The 19,885-nt window shown below is 57.8% G+C and overlaps 2 protein-coding genes and 2 long non-coding RNA genes across 9 annotated transcripts; 1 reads left to right on the plus strand and 3 right to left on the minus strand.

Annotated features, from left to right (window-relative positions):
- Positions 1-280: 280 nt before the first annotated feature.
- LOC134507762 (uncharacterized) lies at positions 281-1,328 on the minus strand. Its single transcript, XR_010068947.1, has 3 exons — positions 1,036-1,328; positions 513-551; positions 281-337 (listed from the first exon to the last, which is right to left on the minus strand). It is a non-coding gene; the product is annotated as an uncharacterized LOC134507762 (long non-coding RNA).
- Positions 1,329-4,988: 3,660 nt separating this feature from the next.
- LOC134507761 (uncharacterized) lies at positions 4,989-6,868 on the minus strand. Of its 2 annotated transcripts, none has more exons than XR_010068945.1 (5): positions 6,746-6,868; positions 6,370-6,414; positions 5,900-6,193; positions 5,422-5,460; positions 4,989-5,336 (listed from the first exon to the last, which is right to left on the minus strand). It is a non-coding gene; the product is annotated as an uncharacterized LOC134507761 (long non-coding RNA). The 2 variants fall into 2 exon arrangements; XR_010068946.1 differs by having other exon boundaries at positions 5,422-5,784.
- Positions 6,869-10,212: 3,344 nt separating this feature from the next.
- Positions 10,213-14,316, plus strand: LOC134507755 (uncharacterized). 5 transcript variants are annotated; one of them, XM_063318627.1, is made up of 6 exons: positions 10,213-10,724; positions 11,193-11,366; positions 11,979-12,048; positions 12,181-12,272; positions 12,674-12,739; positions 13,320-14,316. In XM_063318627.1, the coding sequence occupies exons 1-6, from the start codon at positions 10,499-10,501 to the stop codon at positions 13,715-13,717; spliced, it is 1,026 nt and encodes a 341-aa protein (XP_063174697.1). In that variant the 5' UTR covers positions 10,213-10,498; the 3' UTR covers positions 13,718-14,316. The 5 variants fall into 5 exon arrangements, with proteins under 5 accessions (XP_063174697.1, XP_063174700.1, XP_063174696.1 ...); XM_063318630.1 differs by having other exon boundaries at positions 11,979-12,272; positions 13,320-13,403; positions 13,642-14,243; XM_063318626.1 differs by having other exon boundaries at positions 11,979-12,272; positions 13,320-14,252.
- A 1,218-nt stretch (positions 14,317-15,534) lies between these two features.
- LOC134507756 (uncharacterized) lies at positions 15,535-18,633 on the minus strand. Its single transcript, XM_063318631.1, has 2 exons — positions 18,571-18,633; positions 15,535-17,486 (listed from the first exon to the last, which is right to left on the minus strand). The coding sequence occupies exon 2, from the start codon at positions 17,460-17,462 to the stop codon at positions 16,377-16,379; it is 1,086 nt and encodes a 361-aa protein (XP_063174701.1). The 5' UTR covers positions 17,463-17,486; positions 18,571-18,633; the 3' UTR covers positions 15,535-16,376.
- Between the last annotated feature and the right edge of the window lie 1,252 nt (positions 18,634-19,885).

A 19,885-nucleotide genomic window follows, 5' to 3' on the forward strand; every position in this document is an offset into this window, starting at 1 on the left:
TACTCTGGTGTGGAGCCTGCTCATGCGCCAGTGCACGTCTCACCTGTGACAGTCAGGATCCGTGGTGTGCTGAGGGCAGAGCTCCTCACCCGGTTGTTCTCGTCCCTGTGCTGGTGCCCACACGAGTACATCCCCGCGCTGCTCCAGGTGACGTTCAGAATCACAGAGTAGCTCAGCTGCCCCCATTGGGCTTTCAGGCTGAGCTCCTCCACCCCATCCTTGCATAAGACGATTCGGGTAGTAGGAGATTGCCCGACAATGGAGCAGCGAAGCAAAACCCGTTCTCCCTCCTGAGCGTTGGAGGTGTTCAAGAAGAGATCGGGAGGTGGGAGGTCACCTGGAGAGATGGCACAGGGATGCCACAGGCTAGTGTTACGTTTGTGGGGACTGCAAAATGCAGTGGAAGAGACTCGGCTCCAGGGGTGCAGACCTGAGGAATCAACCCCCTCTCCCTTCCCATCTCCACTCCTTCACCACTCCTTTTTGGGACCCATCCCTGTGCTCATCCTCACCTGGGGAGCTGCAGATGTCCTGGGCGGTCGCACAGGCACCTGCAGCATGATGAAGAGAGGGGTTTGGTTAGAGGGACAGTGACAGGAATAACCCATGTGCCCCTGTCCTGGTCCCCCCCTGCGGAGTCCTTGTTGGGTGAGCACCTTCCCACCCATGCACCTCCACATGGCATCTTCTCAGTCTCCTGGCTTACAATCACTGCTAGGCCATTTTGGTTGGTTTTGTTGTAACAGGTAGGTGACCCTGCCTCCCTAAGGCTCTCCAGCATCTGCCCAGTCCCACACTGTGACCCACACGTCCTTAGAGATGTTGGAGAAATATGCCCTTTGCTAGGAGCTGCACCGTGGCTGGAGGAAGCAATCGTCTTCCTCCCCTCATCCAAGCAACTCTGCCCCTCATTGCTGCCCGGCTGCTCCGCACACCCTGTCCCCAGCCTCCCCACTGCCCAGGACGTGCCCTCTCCTGCCCCGCTCAGCACCCCTCCCGGCCTCAGCCCCCAGGCAGAGAGATGCCCCGACTCACCCAGCAGCAGCAGCAGGAAGGCAGGGCCAGAAGGAGACAGCCTGGCACGTCCCACCTGCCCCACCATCTTTGGGGCGCTGCGGCAACAGCCTCTCCTCGAAGCGTCTGCTTTCCTCTCAGCTGGGGCCAGCCCTTCAAGAGCTGCCTGGCCCGGGGCTTGCAGAGCCCCTGGGGCCGCTCCTGCTGCATTTCCGTGGCCAGCAGGGCCTTTCCCACAGCGAGAGGCTGTGACGAGCGGGGGCCCTGCCTCAGCCCCCACTGCGGACGCTGCGCCTGCAGAGTACCTGCTTTCATTTCCCTGCGCTCAGACGTGGGAGCACGAGCCGTGTTTGCCTGTCCCTCGGGGGCAGCGTCCTCCCTGCAAAGGGAGGTACCTGTGCTGGTACCCACACGCGTACGTCCCTGTGCTGGTACCCACACGCGTACGTCCCTGCGCTGCCCAGGGTGACGTTCAGCAGCACAAAGTAGCTCAGCTGCCCCTGTTGGACTTTCAGGCTGTACTCCTCCACCCCATCCATGCAGAAGACAATTCGGGTAGCAGGGGAACCGGTCAGGATGAAGCACCCAGCCAGAACCGTGTCGCCAGGATGAGCATGTGATAAATCCAGGCTCAGATGAGGAGCAGGGAGGTCACCTGGAAGGCAGGCAGGGATGCAGGGATGCTATGGGCCAGTGTTCCTCAATGTGGGGCTGCAAGACGACCTGGCTCAGAGAGGGAAGAGTCTCTCCTCCAAGGGCTTGTAGCCGGGACACAAAACCCGCTCCTCGCCCCCTTCACACCTCCATTTCTGAACCCCTCCCTGTGCTCACCATCACCAGGGGAGCTGCAGATGTCCTGGGCGGTCACGCTGGCACCTGCACCGTGGGGCAGAGAGGGGGGTGGTTAGAGGGGCAGTGACCCGGCTCATCCAGATGACCGTGCCGCGGTCCCCACTGCTGAGCTCTTGCCGGGCAAGCACCATCCCACCCGTGAGCGTCCATCATGCATCTCCCGGTCTCCTTGCTTGATTCCTCCCCAAGCCGATTTTGGGTGAGTTTGTGGATCCAGGGGGGTGACCCTGTCTCACCCACGGCCCCACGTCCTCGCAGTGGCAGGCAGGGCAGCCCTTCTGGATTTTCAACACATTCACCGGCTGAATTTCTCCCGTTCTTTGCCCCTTTTTCTCCATGCTTTGCCTCACCTTACCCATTTCACAGCTCTGCATCCCGGCACTGAAGGGCCCCCAGTGAAGAGCCACCCAGTGTCCCAAATGCCACCTCTCTCTCTGCACTGCTCACAGACCACCACAGGCACAAAGCTGCTTTTCACCCAACATGACAGCTGCTGTCACCGTCAGGAACGGGATTTCCATGTCACTCCAGCACAATAAAAATGCAAAGCTCTGTCCATCCCCCTCCCCAGGCACGTGTCACACAAGACGGTTTATCTGCCTGCGCAATAGAGCTTCCCCAGAGAGGACAGTGAATCCCACCGTGGAGGACGGGCTCAGCCAGACTCAGCACCATCTCAGCCCAGCCCAGACACTGCTCCTCGCTGCAGCGGCTGGGCCTCAGGTCACCTTGCTCTAAAAAAAGCCCTCCCTTTCCCACATCAGCTCTCTCAGCAGCGAGGTATTCGCCTCCCGCTCGCTCTGCAGCCTCAGACCGCTTGGCCACACCACTACTCTGAGCACAGCAGTGGCTTTTCTATTTTAGTACACCCGAGGAGGCTTTGGAGTGACAGCACCCAAATTACGGCATCTCAAGCTCCAAGCCCGTGTGGACAGCTTGCGCGGATGAGATGCAGGTGAAGGTGGCTGCATCGCTCAGCAGTACCATCCCATTTGGCTGCTCTGCTGGTGAGGGATGGCTCAGCAGGATTTGTGGTGCCTGGAGACCTCCCTGCCCTACACCAGCACCCCGGGACCTTTGCTGAAGCTTTGCATGTGACAGCTCTGCTGGGACTGATGTTCCCTGGGGCTTTAGATCTGTGGAAGAGCTCTGCCCTTGCTCTCATCCCCCTGTTCCCTCTTGTTTTTGAATAGCAGTGCTGCTATGGCATCTGGCCAGACATAACCATAGAGCTTTTCTCATGGGCAAGGTTTTGCTCCTCTGAGTCCTTCTGCTACCCAGAAGTACCTCCAAGATGAAGGCTGGAGGCATCACCTCCAGCCCTGCCTCCACCCTCCTTCCCCCTTTCCATGAGGGAAGACGGGCTGCCTTGTGCTTCCCAGACAAGGTTCTGCCCTCCTGCCTGCACCCCAACCCCTCTCCTGAGCGCCCTGGTGCACACCAAGGGCACTTGGAGTTTCACAGTGGAGAGCAAGTTGGCTGCCCGGCCAGTGCTGGGAGGCCTCTGGGAGAGAAACTTGAGACAAGGACTCTGGTCACTGAAGTGAGACACAGAAGGGTTTGAGTCAGGGTGATGCTGTTTGACATCCAGCTATGGGGCACAGCCCAGAGCATGAGCAGCTGGGGTAGCTCTGGCCCCAACGATGCAAAGCAGGGTGGGGGACGAGGGGCAGGAGGGCTTTGCAGGGAGGACGCTGCCCCCGAGGGACAGGCAAACACGGCTCGTGCTCCCGCGTCTGAGCGCAGGGAAATGAAAGCGGGGACTCCGCAGGCGCAGCGTCCGCAGTGGGGGCTGAGGCAGGGCCCCCGCTCGTCACAGCCTCTCGCTGTGGGAAAGGCCCTGCTGGCCACGGAAATGCAGCAGGAGCGGCCCCAGGGGCTCTGCAAGCCCCGGGCCAGGCAGCTCTTGAAGGGCTGGCCCCAGCTGAGAGGAAAGCAGACGCTTCGAGGAGAGGCTGTTGCCGCAGCGCCCCAAAGATGGTGGGGCAGGTGGGACGTGCCACGCTGTCTCCTTCTGGGGGTACTGGTGGATGAGAAGCTGGACATGAGCAAACAATGTGCCCTTGCAGCCCAGAAGACCAATTGCATCCTGGGCTGCATCAAAAGAACCGTGGCCAGCAGATCAAGAGAGGGGATTCTCCCCCTCTACTCTGCTCTCGTGAGACCCCACCTGGAGTACTGTCTCCAGCTCTGGAGCCCTCAGGACAAGAAGGACATGGACCTGTTGGAGCGGGTTCAGAGGAGGGCCACGAAGATGATCTGAGAGCTGGAGCACCTCTCCTATGAAGACAGGCTGAAAGAGTTGGGGTTGTTCAGCCTGGAGAAGAGAAGGCTCCGAGGAGACCTTAGAGCTGAAAGGGGCCTACAGGAAAGCTGGGGAAGGGCTGTTTCCAGGGGCATGTGGCGATAGGACGAGGGGCAATGGTTTAAACTAGAGCAGGGCAGGTTTAGATTAGACATTAGGAAAAAGTTCTTTATGATGCGGGTGGTGAGACGCTGGCCCAGGTTGCCCAGAGAGGGGGTGGAGGCCCCATGCCTGGAGACATTCAAGGCCAGGCTTGATGAGGCTCTGAGCAACCTGATCTAGTTGTGGATGTCCCTGCTTACTGCAGGGGGGTTGGACTAGATGGCCTTTAGAGGTCCCTTCCACCCCAACGCATTCTATGGCTCTATGATTCGATGATTCTATGATCAGTGGGCGTAGGGGATGGCAGCTCCCTCTCAGGACTCGTGCCCCACCAGCCAGGATTAAAGCAGTTGTCCCAGCGCCCTTCTGAGAATTCATACAAAGACAGAGCAGCAACACCAAGCGACAGCTTCTGAACAAATCCTTTATAATTCACCTCCCACAAACCCTCTGCCAACACACGTGCCTCTGCCCTGGTCACTGCAACGAGATGCCCAATGACCCGGGAATCGTCCTTGGCTGCCCACACCACCTCAGGTAAAGGGAAATGTTGAGGAGATGCAGGACCTTGACAGCATCAAGCTCTGAGGCTGGAGCCATCCAACCATCCCTCCATGTGCTTCCTTGCCACAGGGATGGACCTGGCAGCGGAGACATTGGTGTCTGTGAGCAGGAGGGGCATCTGTGGGTGTTAAACGCAGCTGGAAGAGTGTGAGATTCCAGGGTCCTTGATCAGAGGAGAGAGCAGGGGCTGAGCAAAAGAGAGCAGAGCGATGGGAGCACGTCCCTTGGGCATGAGACCCTCAGTGACCAGACCCAAACTGGAAGCCTGGGGGTGGTAGAAGGTAGAAGTCCCACGTCACACGTGACATGGGGACAGCAGGGAGCCCAGGGAAGTGAGGGCATCAGATGACAGTGGGGAGAGGGACGTCTCCAGAGTGGCCAGTCCCAGTGGCCGAGTGGCTGCATCTCTCCAGGATGAGGGTGATGATGGGGGCAGAAACCAGGAGGAGCAGAGTGAGGGCAGAGCACAGGATCCAGATCCAGAGGGGTATGGCTGGCCCTGGAAGAGAGGAGGCTCACGGCATCTACAAGTACTGTCCAGGAGGAAGGAGATGCCTGAGAAGTGCTCACAGGGAATCACTCACCTCCGTGTGGGAGCCCTGTTCCTGGTGAGGGGCTGCTGCCTGTCAGAGAAATGCAGACCTTGTGAGTCTCACTGTCCTGCACTGGGACCATCCCAGACACCGAGCAGAAACCCCAGCTCATGTCTGGCTTCATCAGGCTCCTGGGGAACCACCCAGCTCATGCAACTCTCCCCGGTTTCCCTGATGTCAGCTCATAGAGTTACATGGGAGACCTTGGAGCATCCCTGGTGCATCCCAAGCTCTTCCAGCAGCCCCAGCCCTGGCTTTCTGATCCTGGGCACTGCTGAGTCCCATGTCTGCAGCAGAAGTGTGAGATGGAGAGAGACGGAGACCCCCTGGGAAGGGATATCACCCTAGAGACATCTATCAGTGGAGGCAACACAGTTAGAAGAGGAAAGGCCACCAGTGCCATGCCCTGCCTGTCCCAGAACGGAGCACAGCTCATCAGCAGTGCCCACACCACTGTGCTGTGTCTCACCTGGGACAGCCAGGTGCCGGGGAGCGCTGAGGGCAGAGCTCCTCACCCAGTTGCTCTCGTTCCTGTGCTGGTACCCACACGCGTACGTCCCTGCGCTGCCCAGGGTGACGTTCAGCAGCACAAAGTAGCTCAGCTGCCCCTGTTGGACTTTCAGGCTCTACTCCTCCACCCCATCCTTGCAGAAGACAATTCGGGTAGCAGGGGAACCAGTCAGGATGAAGCACCCAGCCAGAACCGTGTCGCCAGGATGAGCATGTGATAAATCCTGGCTCAGATGAGGAGCAGGGAGGTCACCTGGAAGGCAGGCAGGGATGCAGGGATGCTGTGGGCCAGTGTTCCTCAATGTGGGGCTGCAAGACAACCTGGCTCGGAGAGGGAAGAGTCTCTCCTCCTAGGGCTTGTAGCCGGGACACAAAACCCGCTCCTCGCCCCCTTCACACCTCCATTTCTGAACCCCTCCCTGTGCTCACCATCACCAGGGGAGCTGCAGATGTCCTGGGCGGTCACGCTGGCACCTGCACCGTGGGGCAGAGACGGGGGTGGTTAGAGGGGCAGTGACCCGGCTCATCCAGATGACCGTGCCCCCATCCCCACTGCTGAGCTCTTGCCGGGCAAGCACCATCCCACCCGTGAGCATCCATCATGCATCTCCCGGTCTCCTTGCTTGATTCCTCCCCAAGCCGATTTTGGGTGGGTTTGTGGATCCAGGGGGGTGACCCTGTCTCACCCACAGCCCCACGTCCTCGCAGTGGCAGGCAGGGCAGCCCTTCTGGATTTTCAACACATTCACCGGCTGAATTTCTCCCGTTCTTTGCCCCTTTTTCTCCATGCTTTGCCTCACCTTACCCATTTCACAGCTCTGCATCCCGGCACTGAAGGGCCCCCAGTGAAGAGCCACCCCGTGTCCCAAATGCCACCTCTCTCTCTGCACTGCTCACAGACCACCGCAGGCACAAAGCTGCTTTTCACCCAACGTGACAGCTGCCGGCACTGTTAGGAAAGAGATTTTCATTTCAATTCAACACGACAAGAATTACAAAGCTCTGTCCCTCCTTCCGACCCATGCCTGTGTCCCACAAGACTCTTTCTCTGGGTGTTCAATCCAGAACATGGGTGAGAATTCAGTAAAAATAAAACAAAACCAAAGCAGACGTACATCCCCCTTCTTCTGTAGCCGCATCAGGGACATGAATACGGCGTTTGGGTCTGCTAAAAGGGAACATGGAGCCAGTGGTCTGGTCAAGCTGGTCGAGTACCCTGAAAGGTGTTTTATGCACAGCTTTTGGGCAGAAAAATCAAGGTTAGACAGGCCTGTGCACAGATCTTTGCCGAATGGCATGCAATACATGTGATTTCAACCTCTCTAATTATTTAACCCAGCTCTCCACAACGCCAAGTCCCCGTGCCCCACTCCCAAAGCCTGGCAGCCCCAGCCCCATCCCACAGACGTGCCCAGCTCCGACTCACCCAGCAGTAGCAAGGCGACGGTGGGTAGATCTGTCATGGGCGCCCAACTTGGCGTACCCAACGGCCCCTTCCCCATCCCTTGCTGGCCGGAGCTGGCAGACTCAGCTTTCTGAGCAGCTGAGGAAGAGGCAGAAGAGGTGTCCACTCTGGGGTTTGCTGCACCTGCGAACAGCCCGTGTGTGGTCAGAGGCGCTTCCCCACGAAGAGGAGGCTGAAAGTCTATTGGCGTTCCTCTGCCGACCCTTGCTCATTCTCTCAGGCTTTTTTTCATGCCTGTCCTGGCTCGTTCTCCTGCCTCTGGGGTGCCTGACTGCCCTGAGGTCACAAGAGCCATGTTTCTATGTTAAGAGCCTGGGAACTAGGAAGGCAGCAGAGCAACAGCATCTCCAAGAGGCATTTTTGCAGGTGGAGCCATTGGAGAGCAGGCGTGATGGCCCACCCACATCGGTGGAGTAGGACTATGGTGGCCAACTCTGTGTCTGCATGGAGGAGGGAGGGAGGGACTTCGCCACCAGAATGGACTGTCTTGGCCCATGGAGATGAACAACAGCCTCTGATAAGCCACAAGGAAACGCGATGTAACAGGCTTTTAGCTGTGCATTGCACATGGGCACGTGTGTCTTCCTAGGACAAGAGAGATGGACATCTGGGAGGCACCTTCCAATTGAGATGGGTCAGATGCTCATGACTTTTCCAGGGATACTCAGCATCCCAGACTCTGAGGACTTCCTCATAGAGGACAGTGAATCCCACCGTGGAGGACGGGCTCAGCCAGGCTCAGCACCATCTCAGCCCAGCCCAGACACTGCTCCTCGCTGCAGCGGCTGGGCCTCAGGTCACCTTGCTCTAAAAAAAGCCCTCCCTTTCCCACATCAGCTCTCTCAGCAGCGAGGTATTCGCCTCCCGCTCGCTCTGCAGCCTCAGAACTCAACCACGCGACCGCTTGGCCAGACCACTCCTCTGCGCGCACAGCAGTGGCTCTTCTCTTTCAAAAGGAGATTTCCCTCCCGCTCCCCAACATCAACCCAAGCGCTCCTTCAGCCAGGCCCGTGTCCCCAGCAGGCTTTGCTGGGCGCGAGCTGGCCTTGAAGCAGAACTGGAAACAGCAGCAGCAGCTGCAAATCTCCAAGCAAAGGGAAAAAATTGGTGGCTGTGGGCAGAGGGCTGGAGGGCTGGAAACTGGACCAGCTCTTTGCATGGCCATGGCCCCCGCTGGCTGTGTTCTGCACTGGGGGATGAATACGACAGGCTGCATGTTTCCACCCTGCTTAGGAAGGCATTGTCAGCACAGCATAGGCTTTGGAGTGACAGTACCCGAATTGGGTCAGGATGGGAGCTTTGACACCCCCCCTCCCCCCCACAAAATTGTCCAAAAGCAGCTTCTTCCTCATCCACAAATCCCGCATCCCTGATGGGGAGGGCAGTCCGGTTAACCACGCGTCCCCCTGCCAGGTACGGCAAGGATCGATGCGGTCAACAGCATCCTCTGGAGAGAGGGACGGAGCCAGAAGAGAACGAATTGGCGTTCAGGTGCCTGCACCCCAGCAGGTTCCACCTTCCCAGCTCAGCCCCAAGCTGCAACGGTTCCCCAAACCCTAAAGGAGGGACACCCCTGCCCCAAGCACCACGAGAGCACCGGGGCTTTGGAGTTGCATTGCTAAACCCCTCCTCAAGCCCTGAGACACTGGAGGCGCGTGACTCCGCCAGCAAACCCCACCGTTATGCTATTTCTAGAAGACAGACGAGCCCTGGCCTTTTGTCGGTGGTTTTACTGGGTTAAAAAAAAATTGCTGCGGCAGGAAACCAGCCGTCCCTTCATAATGCAGCGTTTGAGGAGGCGGCTCTGCTCCCCCTCAGACACCCTCTCTGGAATCAGCTTGGGTGCATCTAGGGAAAATTACCTTTAAAATGGTTCTGGGCTTATTGTTGTTTGCATTTTTCTTTCAACACTCGGGAAATTTCTTGTGTTGTCCATTGACTGGGATGAGCTGTAGCTGTTTTCTGCTGTTTAAAGATTTTTTTATTTTCATTTTCTCCCTGATTTTCCGAATGTTATTCACGGCTAGAAAAGATGCAGGCCACTGGAAAGCCTTGTAGGACCTCACCCTGTGTTGTCCCCAGCATCCAGCCTAAGCCCTGCCCAACAAGTCATGTTCTACCCTTGGGTTACCAGACAAGAGAAACATCACAGACAGGGAAATACAAATATATACTTGAAAAGGAAACCGAAAGTGAACGACACGCAAAAGAAACACGCAGGAGAGGAGAGAAAGGGAAGAAACGGGTTTATTCCTGTTGAATTTCTGGCAGGTGCACTCCTTTGGCTTCAGAGTTTCTCCTTGGTGGACATCATCTCCCTGCCTGCCCCACAGAGCTGGCTTGACCCACCAGGGAATGATCCCAATAAGGTGAATCCAACACCCCGGGGATGGAGGGCAGGGAATAAACCCCATGATTGTGCAGAAAACGGGGAGGACACATGGGGCTGGGAGGGTCTGGCCCAGGGGAAGATGCGCACACGACCATGTAGACCCCTTTCCACCCACGCAGGCTCAGAGGAGGCTGGGCTGAAGAGCTGTCTCCCACTGCTCGTTGGGCAGACAGGGGTTCTACAAGCCTCAGCTCCGCTCTAGCCAAGTCTCTGAGCTCCTCCCAGTGGACATCTAAAGTGGCTTTAATCAAGCAAAGGTGGTGGAGCTCCAAGGTTGGTTTTTAGCAGGCAAAAGTATCTAATAACTCTGGAGATCCCCTGGGTTTCCTTCACAAGCCCAGGGCTTTGGAAACAGCACCTCCGCGTCAGCAGCTGGGTTGCATCTCGGTCTGTTGTCCGAGATACACACCCAAAAAAAGGAGAATTTAGGAAACACTGTTCTTCCCAGTGACACTGAAAGGATATTGCATGTTTGTACTGCAAAGCAGGATTGTTACCGGAACCTTGGGGCTGAGGCTGTGGAGAAATCTGGGGGGAGCTGTTTTTCACCCAAGGATGCTGGAAACTTGCTGGGAGATGGTGTGTCCCGCTGGGGACAGTTGTGACATACCCCGAGCCACCCAAAAACAGGCGGCCACAAACATGGTGGAAAACACCATGACGAAGCAGCTTCTTTTTGGGGTGGGGGATGAAGGCACCCCATGTGTGTGCACCCAACACGGCAATACCCACCATCTACCACCACCCAGCTCATCCTTTCTGCTCTCTCCTCCCCGAGAAGACGCTGGGTCATGCCCCGGGGGATGCGTCACGGGCAGGAAACCAAGTTCAGCTTCCCCTTTCCCCAACGACTTGGTCCTGGGGAGCTCAGCATGGCGAGAAGGAGCTGGCTGGCTGAGGCTGTGGGTACCCTGTTCTGGCTGGCAGGTAGGTGGCCAGGAAGGCTGCTTGGGGGGCAATTTGGAGAGTCGTGCTGGGGGCAGCACCATGGGATGACGTGGGGTGGATTTTAAGCGGTGCCCTTGGGAAAGCTGCAGAGAGAAATTAAGTTGAAGCGCTAGCCGAGAGACAAAATTGTGAGTTTCTGGAGCGATTTTTAAGCAGTCCAACAGTCCAAAAACACAGGGTGGGCTCTCTGGAGGGTCTGAAAGTCCATCTCTGCTGTGGTGCGTTGTAGATAACCCTTGGCCAGTGACTTATTTTGGCCAGAGAGATGTAAGGTGGCAGCTCCCACAGAGGGAATTACATCCTTCCACTGATCCATGAGCACAGGGTTGGTCACTCTTGGGGTCCAGGCATGGTGTGGTTGTCCCTGGCTGAGCAGGAAGGGACAAGGCACCACCCAAAAGCACTTTTTGCTCCTCGCTGGTGATTTCTGACCTCTTTCATGCTAAGGTCTGCAGCATCTCCCCATCTTCTGCAAGCCTTCCCAAGGTTGGATGTCCAACCTCAAAGAGATGTCCTCGTCAAGGTGTCCTCTTCTACACCAGCAGATTATCTCAGACCAACCCCTTCTGCTGTCCCACACAGGTGCTGGTGGGATGGAGCCAGAGACCTGCAGCTCTCCAGGTGAATGGAGTGGGTGGTTGGAAGAACCCTCCAGGTCAATATTGTAACATTGCCATCTGCTCTGGGGAGACCCCCCTGCAGCGCTGCCTCCAGCTCTGGGGCACCAACAGCAGAAGGACACGGAGCTGTTGCAGCGGGGCCAGAGGAGGCCCCGGAGATGCTGGGAGGGCTGGAGCCCCTCTGCTGTGGGGACAGGCTGAGAGAGCTGGGGGGCTTCAGCTTGGAGAAGGCTCTGGGGAGACCTTCCAGCCCCTTCCAGTCCCTAAAGGGGCTCCAGGAAAGCTGGGGAGGGACTCTGGAGCAGGGAGGGAAGCCATGGGACAAGGGGTAACAGTTTTAAACTGGAAGAGGGGAGACTTGGGTGAGATCTTGTGAAGAAATTGTTTGCTGTGAGGGTGGTGAGCCCCTGGCCCAGGTTGCCCAGAGAAGCTGTGGCTGCCCCATCCCTGGAGGGGTTCAAGGCTTTTAATTTGCTATTTCCACTGAAAAGCTTTTAATTTGCTATTTCCACTGAAAAGCAGCTACAAGGTCAACACTGAGGTCAGAGAGATGAGAAACTCATTGCTCATCTCCACACCATCACACCATGACCGGGTCTCTCTGCTCTCGCAGGTGACTTCCCCCCTCCGGCACTCTTCCCAAACTTCTCCTCGGCTCAGGAAGGTGACTTGATTCTTGCCCGGTGCGTTGTTTTTTCCCATGTCCCCATCACCCACATCTTCTTCTGCAAGAACGGGGTGGAGCTGGCAAAGCACCCGGTGGGAAAAGGCCAGTTCACCTCCACACTCACCATCTGGCTTTCCGTGGAGAGCAGCGGCACCTACTCCTGCGGATACCAGCGCCGGAGCAGCCTTGGACAGATCCTGCTTTCAAGGTTGAGTGTCCCATGGGTCCTGACCACCAAAGGTGAGTGGAGGAGGGCATGGGGAGGTTGATCCTGCCCCCTATCAGGGACAGCCCTTGAGAAACCCCAGAAGTGGTTGCCCCTGTTTGCATAGACTCAAGGTCCTTGTAGTGCCAACCCAGTTGGGTCTTGACCAGCAAGACCAGTTCAGTGCAGAGATGCTCCTGGTTAACCCTAGGCCCCTGCAGTGCCAACAGGGTTGGGTCTTGATCAGCAAGACCAGTTCAGATGGTCCCAGTTAACGCCACCAGAGTATCCTGGGTCCAGCCTACTCCAAGGACTGGGAGAAGAGTGCAAGGAGTAGCCACACACCATCCCAAAGCTCAGTGCTTGGCCACGCTTTGGCAACCCCTGCAGGGTGGGGAGGAGGGGGTGACCCTTTCTCCACGTATTTGTTGTCCAGGTGAAAAGGACGACCAGGTGAAGAGGAACAGCACCGTTGCTACCAGCCCAGAGCTGCCAGCTGAAGGTAAGCGTCCCTGGTTTTCTGGATAAAGTTTGGCCAAACATCCTGGTTTCCAAGCTCCAAGATGCCACCAGTGACGCTACCAGCTTCGGGTTGCCCATACCCTGCTAATGGAAATTCCTCATTTTTCCTTTCCCGGGGGAATATAGACCTTCCCCGCAAAGCAGCTGAGATACGTGCTGCAGTCAGCCTCACCTTCCCCTCACTCCTTGATGGGTGCTTGTGGCAAACGAGCTGAGGAAGGAACGATATTCCCAACCCTTTCCCAAGACCTGGAGGTCCCTGGATTGACCCCCTCCGAAGACCTGGAGGTCTGTGGGTTGAGTACGAGCTGCTGTGAGCTCTCCTTGCAGGGAAAAGAGAAAGGAAATACAGGGCTGCATGAGGAGGAGCGTGGCCAGCAGAGGGCTCTGGAGATCCCTTCCAATCGACACGAAGGTGGCTCTGCAGGCTTCCTAGCATGACCAAAAATGAACCACACAGCCCGGGATGTGGTGGGGATGATCCGGGGCTTGGCTTTACCGCGCTTGGCCCTGTGGGACCCAGTGTTCCTCCTCACCACCATCTGGTTTCTTTCTCCCAGGTCTGGGAGTCTCCATCAGCTTGGCCATGGCGGTCCTTCTCCTCCTGGCTCTGGCTTTGAGCCTCCATCTCCTCCTGCAGATCGGTAAGAGAACGACCAGCCCTGTTGGGTGGTGCCCATTAAACGTCCCGCCGATTGGGGATTCACGGGTGCACGCACTAAAATTGAGCAAGATTAGGAGGGACGAAGCAGGCTTTGGGCCATCTGAGGGGGCTTTGGAAGCCCCCACCAGGGCATGGAGCTGGGTATGCTCTGTGGAGGCTCCTCTCTGCAGGGATGGTCCGACAAGACCTATTGACCTATCACCATGTCTCGCTGGCAGGAAAGCGAGTCCAGCTGGCCAGGTTGAAGAGCTTCATGCTCCGGTAGAAGACCACAGCATTTCACAACCACCATGAAGAAAGAGACATCCAGGAGCCCCCGCAGTTGGAGGACTTGTTGCCAGACCAGAGAAATGCTCTGGGGGGCGGTCCATGGCAAGGACCACGGTGAATTATCAGTTCCCAGTGGCCGTGGCAGGGGGAAACTGGCCCAAGATGCTGTCCGTTGGCTCAAAGCCACCTGCACTGCATGTCCAACCACCAAGAGCACCTCTCCAGAGCCCTGGGGACCCAATTTCTTCATTTGCAGCATCAGAGACACAGAGACTTCAGAGACAAAACACGCTGCCTAAGCCAGTTGCGGGAGAAGAGTTTGCTCCAGCTGTGAACATCATGGTGGCTCTTGGGCATAAATAAATTAAAAAGGTCCGTTAATTACAAAGGTGGTTTGCGTCTGCTTGTTGGCCCTTTGCGTCGGTTTCTGAAGGTCTCATAGGTGCTTAATCCTCCAACAAATGGAGGTAGGAGCCTGAGTCCCACACAGGTCCTGGCTGTAGACCTTGCCTCGCATGGTTGGAGCCCATCAAGACATTGCCCAAAGGCATGTCCAGCACCAGGATCTGTTGCCAGCAGCACCCAAGCATGGGGGAGGATAAATCTGGAGGGTCTTCCCATCAGGAAAGTCCACCACAGGTCCCATTTGATCCACCAGACATTTGAGAAGGATGAAGGGGTGAAGGGAAAAGGGAAAGGGAAAGGTGAAAGGAGTGTCACCCACTCCCTGTCTGGAGGGAGGGAGGCTGAGGGGATGTGAGGTGGTGGAGAGGACTGATGGAGACATCTCTGCATGGCTTTGCCCCATGCCACCTCTCAAGGTCTTGCACCTGGGAAAACATAATCCAGGAGTGCAGCACAGGCTGGGATCCACCCATGTGGGGAGAAGGTCTGTGGAAAAGGATCTGGGGGACCTGACGGACAAGCTCAACATGAATGAAGAGCGTGCTGCTGCGGCAAAGCAAGCCAATGGGATGCTGGGTTGCATCAACAAGGGCATCACCAGGAGAGACAAAAAAGTCATTATTCCACTCAACTCCATGCTTGTGAGGCCACACCTGGAACACGGTGTTCAGTTTTGGTCCCCACTATACAAAAAAGCTGTGGCCAGGTTGGAGAGGGTCCAGAGAAGGGCCACCAAGATGATCCAAGGACTGGGAAGCCTCCATAGGAGGAAAAGCTGAGAGAACTGGGTGTGTTTAACCTTGAGGAGACCTTATCACCATGTTCCGGTATTTAAATGGTGGCTACAAAGAAGATTTTTACAAGGAGTGACATGGAAAAGCCGTGGGGTGATGGGTACAAGTTACTCCTGGGGAGATTCCAGCTGGACACAGTGGCTGACTGTTCTCATTGTGACAATTTTCCTCTTTTGTCCAGCTGGAATCTCCCCAGGGATATGGTGAATGCCCCAACGTTGGAGACTTTTAAGATTCAGCTGGCCAGGAGCTGGGCGAACTTGCCCAGACCGTGCTTTTGCCAAGAAAGGTTGGACCAGATGATCCTTGAAGACCCTTCACCCTGGGATTCCACGATTCTACGATCCATGGAGAATTTGAGGGGTGCAGGCAAGTGACAAAACCTCCCCGGCTGGAAAGCACCTGGAAAGGTGCCTCCATGATACTGCAAGAGCCTTCTCCACCCCTGAGGTAGAGCCAGGGCAGGGAGGTACACAAGGCTGAGGTTTGGTTTTGAGGTCCAAGCTTGGAGATCCCAAGCGCATGGACAAAACCTCACCTTCCCTCTCTCCAACCCAAGAAAGAAGTTCCTTGAATCCTGGGTGACTTTAACCCCAAAGCCACCTGACTCCCAACCTCCCATCCACACAGATGACCCCAGTCCGTGACAGTCATTTATTCCCACAGGAGCAAAGCCACCTCTCCCACAACCGGCCTACAGCCTTTAAAAACCTCGTTAACAAATCCTCCCTGGTGGGCCGATGTACAAAAATAGGAATAATAGGTTTATCATTGCAAAAAAAAAAAAGAAGTCTTTTGACAGGCCACACGCTTCGTGGTAGCCCGGCCACGGCAGCACTGACCACAGATCCACGCCTGGTCCCACCGGCTTCACACCAGGAAAAGCCCCCGAGGAAAATCAGCCCTGCAGGAGGGGCTGGCAAAGAAAACCTGAGCCATCCTGAGGAGTTCCGAGCGGCTGGCCAGGCTGCAGGAGCTGCTGAAGAACCGCAGCCATTTCTGGTGCGTCTGCAGAGCGCTGAAGTCGCTGCCGCTCCTGCAGTCCTTCAAGAAGGCGGTCAGGTGGCAGAACTGGTCAAAGCACTTGCTATCGTCCACCATGACCCCGTGGGCCGCCAGGTACTTGATGCGCCCCCTCCACCTCCGCCCACCTTGGCGGTGCCCGGAGCTCCATCCACTGGAAATGGAAAAGCTCCCCAAAGGACCCCATCCAAGCGTCCAGGTAGTCGAGGAACGCCAGGTAGAGGTTCTGCACGTGGTGGCAGAAGGTGTCGCACTCTCCAACCCCCCCGGCCGCCCGCTGCTCCGCCAGCAGCTCCTTCCCCCGCAGCGACATGAAGCCATCGGCTTTGCGCTACAGGAGGGTGCGGCAGAGAGAGGAGAGGACGGCCAGCACCTCGCAGGGCGAGTTGTCCTCCCTCGCCAAGGTCCTGAGGTGGGTGTTAAAGACAGCCAGCTGCGAAGCCATGTGCGGAAGGTAGATCTCACTGAAGTCGTCCTCGAAAAAAGTCCAGATGGCGAAGAGAGGGGTGGCTGAGGGAGAGGAAGGAGGACTTCAAAGCCGGGAAGACTTCCAGCAGGCGGGTGATGGCCGGCAGCAGGAGCAACCAGGGCATCCTGGTGTGGCGGAGCAGCCGCCGGTACTCCCTCTTGGCAGACTGCAAGAAGTCCTGGAGCAGTTCGACGCAGACGGCGTAGACTGAGATGTAGGCGTAAATCTTCCAGACCAGGGAGTGCAGGTCCACCTCCAGGCTGTCCGCCCCGTGCTGCATGCAGTTGCTGAGGAGGTGCACGGGGCAGTCGGTGGCGATGAAGACTCCTTCCAGCAGCTCCCGCAAGCCGGACGCCTCAACCGGACCTCGGCCGCAGCCCCCCAGTCCCCCCAGCATGGCGCTGGGGCTCTCGCCCACCAAAGCCACACAGCGTTGCCGCAGCCCACGGCTCTCCAAGGCCTCCCACGCCAAGGCGGTGCCGCTGGGAGTCAGTTCACCCGGTGGGGAGTCCACACCGATCACCCTGCTCTGCACCCCACCCCGCTTCCAGTCAAAAGAGCGGATCTGGATGGGGAAGGGGGTCCCTGCCTTGCAGACACCCAGGGACACCCCACAATAGGGGACACCGTCCAGCGGGTCCACCCTGGGGTGCGAGGGGAAGGGGGTCAGCCCCCCATCCAGCCTCACCTCCGTCTTGATTTGCAAGCCCAGGATGTCGAAGATGGGATCGGGAGTTTTGGGCGAGCCAGCCAAGGGCTCGTAGCCATCCTGGAGCGCAGTGAAGCCCAACGGGGATTCGGTGACAGTGGTGGCAGCGGCGGTGGCATTGAAGGGCTGGCAGTCGGCGGGGAGGAAGCAATCCGGCACCGGGGGCACAGAGATGTCGCCCAACACGTTCCTCTTGTGTTTCACGGACTGGACGTGGGCGTCCAGGTCGAGGGAGTCTTTGTTGGCCACCGAGACGTAGGTGCCCTCCTGGCACACCAAGCACTCCACCTCCCACCTCTCCCGGCCCAGGCGGAAGCAGGGATATTTCGCCTGGAGCTCCTCCGTGAACTTGCATTTCCTTTTCGGCATCGTATGGTGCAGACGGGGCTCGGTCTGGGGGGGAAAAACAGAGGAAAGGGAAAATTTGGCTAATTTTTCCTCTGTGCCAAGGATGGGAGCTCCTGTCTCTTCTCCCAGCTGTGGCCCCAGGGTGCTGGGACACCCACCGCGTATGCACCCCGGGAGCCTGGAAAAAATCCCAAAGGGAAGAGGCCGGTCTAGAAGGGGTGTCCTGGAATGGGCGCAGGGTGTGGGAAGGGCAGGGGGAAACAGGGGGAAAGAATGAAAATAGATGGGAAAGAAGGCAAATGAGGAAAATAGGGGAAAAGAAGGAAGGAAAGGGGAAAAGAAGGAAGGAAAGGGGAAAAGAAAGAAAGAGGGGGGAAAAAAAGGAAAGAGGGGGGAAAAAATAGGAGGAAAATAAGGAAAATAGGAGGGAATGAAGAAAAACATGGGGAAAGAAAGAAAGAGAGAAAGAGAGAAAATAGGCGGAAAAATAAGAAAAATGGGGGGAAAGAAGGAAGGGGGAAAAAGAAGGAAAGAAGGGAGAAAGGGGGCAAGAAAAAAACACAAGGGGGTAAGAATGAAAATAGGGGGAAAGAAGAAAAATAGAGGGAAAGGAAAGAAGAAAGTGGGAGAAGAAGGAAGGAAGGAAACAGGCAAAGAAGGAAAGAAGGGGGGAAAGAAAGAAAATGGGAAGAGAAGAAAGACCGGGAGAAAGAAAGGAAGAAGGGAGGTGGGAAAAGAAGGAACAACAGGGAAAGAAGGGGGAAAAGCAGGAAAATGGAGGGGAAAGAGGAAAAGAAGGGGGGAAAGAAGGAAAGAAAGGGGAAGGTAAAATAGAGGGGAAAAAAGGAAAGAAGGGAGGAAAAAGGAAAATAGGGGAAAAGAAGGAAAGAAGGGAGGAAAAAGGAAAATAGAAGGAACGAAGGAAAGAAGGGGGAAAAGGAAAATAGAGGGAAAAGAGGGAAAATGGGGGGAAAGAAAGAAGGGGAAAAGAAGGAAAAGAGAGGGAAAAGAAGGAAAGAAGGGGGAGAAGGAGGAAAATACGCAGGGACCGAGAGGAGCAAAGTTGGGGGGGGATGGGGGAGGGGCGCGCCAGGGGTTGCTGCCGCGTTGCCTCCGCGGCCCCACGCACCTCTGGGGGCTCCCGGCGGGGCGGGGGAGGAAGGGGGGTTGTCCCCGTCCCCGTCCCCGTCCCCGTCCCCGTCCCCGTCCCCGTCCCCGTCCCCGTCCCCGTCCCGGCGCTGGGCTCGGGCAGCGGCCGGTTCCGCACCCACGGCTGGGAGAGCTCAACCCCCCGGAGGGGGCGTGTCCTCCTGCTCCCGCCCCCTCCCGCCCTCCCATTGGCCGGCCGCGTTGTCACTCCGGCCCGCGAGGGGGCGGGGTTTCCCGCGGGCTGGGAATGGGGCGGTGCCCGGCGTGATTGACAGCTCCTTCGCCCAATGGAGGGGTGGGGGAGGGTGCGCACCCGCTGTACGGCGGCCGAAAGGGGCCGGGGGCCGCGGGAGGGGGGGGCGGCAATGGAAAAGGGGGTGCAAAAGCCGGGTGGGGGGGGGACACAGTTTGGGGGTGCTCGGGGGGGGGGATCAGTTTTAGGGTGCAATGGGGGGCACAGGGTGAGGGTGCGGAATTTGAGGGTGCACAGGAAGGGGGTGCACGGGGGGTAACATTTTGGGGTGCACAGGATGGGGGTGCAATGGGGGGGGCACAGGGTGGGGGTGTGCGGGGGGGGTGACGGAGGGGCACAGTTTGGGGGGCACAGAGTGGGGGGGGGGGAGCAATGGGGTGCACAGCACAGCGGTACCCGGTGGGGGGGGGGGGGGGATGACAGTTTGGGGGGGGCACAGGGAGGGGGCACAGTTTGGGGGTGCCGTGGGGTGCCCAGTTGTGGGGTGCAACGGGGTGAACTGGGGGGGGTGCCCAGTTTTGGGGTGCAATGGCGCGAATAAGGGGGTGCGCGGAGGGGTGACAGTTTGGGGGGGGGCAATGGATGGCACAGGATGGGGGGGCACGGCTTGGGGGGTGCGCAGGGAGGGGGTGGAGAGTTTGGGGGGGCAATGGAGGTACGGGTGGGGTGCACGGGGTGGGGGCTCAGTGGGGGGCACAGTTTGGGGGGGTGCAATGGGGTGCGCAGGGAGGACGGACGCGGGGGGGGGCACAGTTTGGGGGGGGCGCAATGGGGTGCACGGGGGGGGCATAGTTTGGGGGGGCACAGAGTGGGGGGGCGCAACGGGGGAGAACAGGATGGGGAGGGGTGACACTTTGGGGGTGTATTGGGGCGCGGGGGGGGGGGGCACAGCTGGGGGGGCAATGGAGGCACAGGGTGGGGTGCACGGGGTGGGGGCTCAATGGGGGGACACACTTTGGGGGTGCAATGGGGTGTGCAGGGAGGACGGACACGGGGGGGGGCAGAGTTTGGGGTGCACAAGGGGGGGGGGGGGGCACAGTTT

The sequence above is a fragment of the Chroicocephalus ridibundus genome, chromosome 27, assembly GCF_963924245.1.
Source record: "Chroicocephalus ridibundus chromosome 27, bChrRid1.1, whole genome shotgun sequence".
Classification (NCBI taxonomy): Eukaryota; Metazoa; Chordata; class Aves; order Charadriiformes; family Laridae; genus Chroicocephalus; species Chroicocephalus ridibundus.

Excerpts from the sequence above, each read along its gene's own strand:
- LOC134507755 (XM_063318626.1), top strand. The coding sequence starts at position 10,499 with ATGTGTGTGCACCCAACACGGCAATACCCACCATCTACCACCACCCAG. Across the intron at positions 11,367-11,978 it reads AGAGACCTGCAGCTCTCCAG|GTGACTTCCCCCCTCCGGCA; the intron begins GTGAATGGAGTG and ends CTGCTCTCGCAG. Across the intron at positions 12,740-13,319 it reads CCCAGAGCTGCCAGCTGAAG|GTCTGGGAGTCTCCATCAGC; the intron begins GTAAGCGTCCCT and ends TCTTTCTCCCAG.
- LOC134507756 (XM_063318631.1), bottom strand. The coding sequence starts at position 17,462 with ATGCCGAAAAGGAAATGCAAGTTCACGGAGGAGCTCCAGGCGAAATAT.